Below are 5,643 nucleotides of genomic sequence, written 5' to 3'. Positions count from 1 at the left end.
AAATTAGGTGACTGAAATGCTACTCCAGCTTTATGTGAACCTCTCACAGAAAACTATCTCCCATGCACTAGAGCATTGTTTGAAAGAATCCTGGCAAGCACAGGAAAGAAAGGGAAGGACATAGAAGCAGAGGTATCACTCTCCCCTTCACTTTTATCAGGGAATGAGTAAAACCACTTCCTTTTTTTGAACAAAATAAAAGTAACCAAAAAGTGATGGTTAGTGTCTTAGTCTAGGCCTGGTAAGCATCCCTCCCCTCCTGCCTCTGCTACCTACAAGTCCAGTAGCTCCTCTCACAGTCTTCCCCTTCTCTTCACCATAGAATAAAAGGAAAACTCTCCTCCCCACCATCTGAAGGAGTAACAGTGGTCCCTGTAACACAACAGAGACACTTGATTTCACTTGGGTTTTTTTTTCCTGTTGTTTTTTGTTTTTGTTTTTTTGTAAACTTTAAGAAATGGTTTCAGTTTCTTTTGTCAGGTTTTTTTTTTCCACAGTCAGGTGAGGGAGGGTTAATTTGTTTGAACGGTCGATTTATCTTCCTTTTAACGAGGGAGTCACAACTTTTGTTGAGCAGATACACCTTTCCAATAATCCAAGATATCATGCAGATCTTCATCCTTGGCAAACTGGACTTTCTTTCTCAGGGCATGACCAGCTGCCATATAGACCTCCTCCCGGTGGTGCTTTTTGTAAGGTCGGAAACGCTCCCAGATCTTATGGGTGCTCTCGGAAGAGTACTCTGGGCTGGAGGAATAGCCAGAGAAGTAGTGTCTAGGTGAGAGCTGAGAATATGTAGAGTCCCGCTTGGAACGGGAGAGCGGCTTAAGAAAGGACACCCGTTGGCTTAAAGTGTCACCACTCTCTTCATAGTAGAGGGCTGGAAAGGAATGCCGGTGTTCACTGCAGTGGTAGGAAGGTTTCACTTCTAAGTGGTGGATGGCACCTGGGGACACAAGGGGAAGACGATCCAAAGGACTGTTGAGTGGACTTCCTTTCTCGATGTACTTGGAATCTGCTTTGCTCAATGGAGGATGATCAGGTACATCAAGACTGAAAACCTTAGCACTTTTGATGGAGCCACTGGATGAGACACTGCAAGTTTTCCTTGTCACAGCAGCATCTGCACTAAGCTGGCGCTGCAGGGGATGGTGGGAACTCTCCTTATATGGTGGAGAGAGAAAACTTGGTCGCTCCAACCCAGCAGAAGAACTGGCTGGTATGGACTGGCATTCAAAAGCCATGTCAGAATCAACACCACCCCCTCCTCCCAAAAAGGAAGCCGAGTCCAGCTTCAGGGCATCAATGCAATTGTTGATTATCTGATTCACTTTGTCTACTTCCTTGGCAATTGTTGAGATTTCAGCTGCTGAACCTTGGCCATTATCCAGTTCATGCAGATCATCATCCCGCTGTGACCTATCCAGCCCATCCCCACCACCGGTCCTAACCTCAATGTAATTGCCTTTTGTGGTGACCTTGGGAGTTTCCATGCCAGTTTCCATAGATTTGGATGAAGGCAACTTCTCTCCAATCATGGATGGAAGAGAGGACATCCGTGAGACAGGAATGACTGGTGGTTCCCCCAATTTCTGTGATGGATGTACAATTGAACTGGTATCAATATCTGAACCATAGCGCATCTCCAAAATAGTTTTCTTGACATTGAGAGATTTTTGTTTTTCCTCTTTCATCCTACGCTTCCTCAAGCAATAATAGACAATGCCAAGAATAATAACCATCCCAAAAAGGCAGCCTAATATGGTCATGATATAGTGGGTAGTGGTGGATGTACTGGGTATTGGCTCTTCCCTCCCTTTACTCCTTGTGGCAAACGAGAGGCAAGTGTGGTTATAACGTTTGGAGTTCCGGATTGAAGCAACACAGAATGTATAATCTGTGTGAGCCTTCAAGTGGGTGAGAGTGACTGATTCCTTCTTTTTTTTTAGAGTCATTACATCAGATATATAGCTGTTATTGTACTGAACCAGAACATACATCTTGCTAAAAGGAAATGGAATGGTCACCACTAAAACAGCTGAGTTGATGGATACGTGCTGGAGCTTTATGCTGGGGTTAGAGGAAGAATCAGTAGTGGAAGACGCTGGAGGTTCAACGGAGAGGAAATCCCCTGGGCTAATGCCTGAGTTTTCAGCATTGTCATCTGGATCCCTTTGAGAATCTGTTATGAACTGTGTAGGTCTGATCCTGGAGATGGGTGGAAAGGTTCCATCCCCACACATTGACTTGAAAATTGTGATGGCATTGCGGCTGTGGTGTGGCCGAGGCATCAGAAGCGGATAACCAGCAAATTCCCGGGGAGTCTCACACTGTAGGCGATCATAGTTTTTTGTGACATTGTTGAAGGCTACCAACCACATGAGGAAGCCATAGAGGTTGCAGTCACAGTTGAAGGGGTTCCCCGCTAGCTCACATACCATCAGGTTGTTCAAGCTGGTGAAGGTGCTTCCATCTAGCCGGCTGAGACGATTGGAAGATAGGTCAATACTGATGAGGCTAGGGCATTCCATGAAAGCATTGGGGGTAACCACCTCAATCAGATTGTGCTGCACAAAGAGGAACTGGAGTCGGCCCATGCCACGCAGCATGCCCTCGGTCAGATTGGTGAGTTTATTGTAGCCCAGCTGCAGCACCTGCAAATTTGTCTGGCCCATGAAAGCTCCATCCTCAATGTAGGAAATCTCATTTTTTGTTAGATTCAGATCTGTCAAATTACCAAAGCGGTTCAGAGAGGAGTAGAGCACCACCTTAAGTTTGTTCTCATTCAGCCTCAGGTCATGCACAGTGCTGTTGATATGCTGGGGAATAGTTTCATAGGGTGGTTGATTCTGACTGCAGATAGCAAGCCACACATAGCCTTTGTCTCCTTCGATCAGCCAGCAGTCACAGTGGACTATCCCAGGAGCAAAAATAAAGAGCAGGGTGGCCACCCAGAATCCCAGACGGAGCATGGTGGGCTTACAGCACCCCCTGTAGGCAAAAAGGAGCAAACTCACAGCCAAACTTAAGGGGAAAAAAATCAAAACAGCAACAAATGCCCTTGAAGTTCAACAACTGAAGGGCATGGATACCCCAGTTCTGTTTGACGCCACTATCATCTTATGTGCCTAGTTCCATAGACAGATGTCTATGAAACTGAATTGGCTCTTGAGATCAATCAGGATAAATACTGAACTCCAAGAGGGAAAATATATTTGTGTGTGAGTATATTCTCAAAGCCAAACAAAAGCCAAATGTTCAACAACAAATCTTCTTTGTCCGATTCCTCTATACCCTCCTTTCAAAAACAGCATGATGTGATTAAATGTTCAAGGCAGGGCTGCCCTGGTGTCAGGAACGTTTCTGGCTGGATGCAGCTGCTTCCTCCACTTCCTCTCACAGTCCTCTTCAAAGTGCTTCAGAACTTCACATCAAATTTGTTAAAAAGAAAGTAAGAAAGAGAGGAGCAGAAAGTAGGGAGGGAAAGGGAGGGAGGGAGGGAGGGGAAGAAAAAGGGAGAAGGAAAGAGATAAATCCATCTGTCGCTGAAATCTGGAAAGGAAACACACAAAAAATAAGGGTTATCAATTAAAAGGGAAAGCTTTGAAACATAAAAAAAAGGCAACTAGATTTCTTAGTCCCAAGAGGAAAGGGAGAAGCGGAAAGCAATGAAGGCAGAAAAGGGGGTGAATGGAATTAATATTTCATATTGCCCTGGTGGCGCAGCAGACTAAAACACTGTTATTAACATCAGCTGCCTGCAATTACTGCAAGTTCAAATCTCACCAGGCTCAAGGTTGACTCAGCCTTCCATCCTTTCTAAGGTAGGTAATGCATTGTAAGCCGCCCTGAGTCTCCGGAGAACGGTGGCATATAAATCAAATTAAAAAAAAAATTGTCTATTGTCATTTTCATTTTTTCATTTTATTTGATTTATATACCGCCCTACTCCTGAAGGACTCAGGGCGGTGAACAGCCACAAGATAAAACACATAAATACAAAATTTAAAAGCAAAGTAAAACCGAATTAAACGATTTGGCCCAAGACAGATTTAAAACACTCCAATAATTTAAAACAAATTAAAATTTACATTTTAAAAAGGGAAAAAAGGGAAAAGATTAGGCCAGGCCAACCTGATGGAATAAAAAGGTCTTAAGAGCGCGGCAGAAAGTGCGCACATCCGGGATCCTCCGTATCTCCGGGGGGAGCTCATTCCAGATAGTAGGTGCCCTCACAGAGAAGGCTCTCCCCTGGGGGCGTCAGTCGACATTGTTTGGCCAATGGCACTTGGAGGAGCCCCTCTTTATGAGAGCGTACCGGCCGGTGGGAGGCTATTGGTGGCAGCAGGCGGTCCCGTAGGTAACCAGGTCCTAAGCCATGGAGCGCTCTAAAGGTGATAACCAAAACCTTCAAGTGCACCCGGAAGACCACCGGGAGCCAGTGCAGCTCACGCAGGAGAGGTGTTACATGGGAACGCCATATCGCTCCCATAACCACCCGCGTGGCCACACTCTGCGCCAGTTGGAGCCTCCGGGTGCTCAAGGGGAGCCCCATGTAGAGAGCGTTGCAATAGTCCAGGCGGGAAGTGACGAGGGCATGAGTGACCGTGAGTAAGGAGTCCCGATCCAGAAAGGGACGCAACTGGCGAATCAGGCGAACCTGATGAAAAATCCTCCCGGTCATGGCCGTCAAATGCTCTTCTAAAGACAGCCGTGAATCCAGGAGGATGCCCAAGTTGCGAGCCCTCTCCGTGGGGGCCAGCAATAGTCAGTGATGGCACCAACTGACTATACCGGGACGTCGGAAACCACAGCCACTCGGTCTTGGATGGGTTGAGCCTGAGCCTTTTTCTCCCCATCCAGATCCGCACAGCCTCCAGGCACCGGACATCACTTCAAGGGCATCGTTGGAGTGGTCCGGGGTGGAGATGTACAGCTGAGTGTCGTCAGCATACTGGTGGTACTTCACCCCGAAACCACGGATGATCTTGCCCAGCGGCTTTACATAAATGTTGAACAAAAGGGGAGAGAGGACCGACCCTTTTGGCACCCCACATATGAGGGGCCTCGGGGTTGACCTCTGTCCCCCTGCCAACACAGACTGCAACCGGTCGGAGAGAAAAGAGGAGAACCACTGCAACACAGTGCCCCCCACCCCAATTCTTCCAACCAGTGCAGCATGATACCATGGTCAATGGTATCAAAAGCCGCTGAGAGATATAATAGGACCAGGACAGAGGAGCACCCCCTGTCCCGAGCCCTCCAGAGATCATCAACCAATGCGACCAATGCCGTTTCCATGCTGTACCCAGGCCTGAAGCCCAATTGGAACGGATCCAGATAAACCGTTTCATCCAGGTGCTGGGGGAGCTATCGCGCAACCACACTCTCAACAACCTTTGCCACAAAGCGAAGGTTGGAGACCGGACGATAATTTGCCAACACTGCCGGGTCCAGGGAAGGCTTCTTGAGGAGAGGCCTCACCACCGCCTCTTTCAAGGTGGTGGGGAAGTCACCCTCACCCAATGAAGCATTTATAATCCCCTGGAGCCAGACTCGCGTCACCTCCCGGGAAGCCAGCACTAACCAGGAGGGACACGGGTCCAACAAATATGTGGTCGCATTCAGTCTGCCCAGAATCCT

The 5,643-nt window shown here is 47.6% G+C and overlaps 1 protein-coding gene across 1 annotated transcript; it reads right to left on the bottom strand.

Moving 5' to 3' along the window:
- Positions 1 to 557: 557 nt before the first annotated feature.
- On the bottom strand, positions 558 to 2,972 carry ELFN2 (extracellular leucine rich repeat and fibronectin type III domain containing 2). Its single transcript, XM_070947622.1, has one exon. The coding sequence runs from the start codon at positions 2,970 to 2,972 to the stop codon at positions 558 to 560; it is 2,415 nt and encodes an 804-aa protein (XP_070803723.1).
- Between the last annotated feature and the right edge of the window lie 2,671 nt (positions 2,973 to 5,643).

The sequence above is a fragment of the Pituophis catenifer genome, unplaced genomic scaffold, assembly GCF_029215685.1.
Source record: "Pituophis catenifer annectens isolate HBS135680 unplaced genomic scaffold, rPitCat1.0.hap2 SCAF_7, whole genome shotgun sequence".
NCBI lineage: Eukaryota > Metazoa > Chordata > Lepidosauria > Squamata > Colubridae > Pituophis > Pituophis catenifer.
This window is presented reverse-complemented; position numbering and strand designations above follow the sequence as displayed.

Bases quoted from the DNA above. Each gene is read 5' to 3' on its own strand.
- ELFN2 (XM_070947622.1), bottom strand. From the start codon at position 2,972: ATGCTCCGTCTGGGATTCTGGGTGGCCACCCTGCTCTTTATTTTTGCT.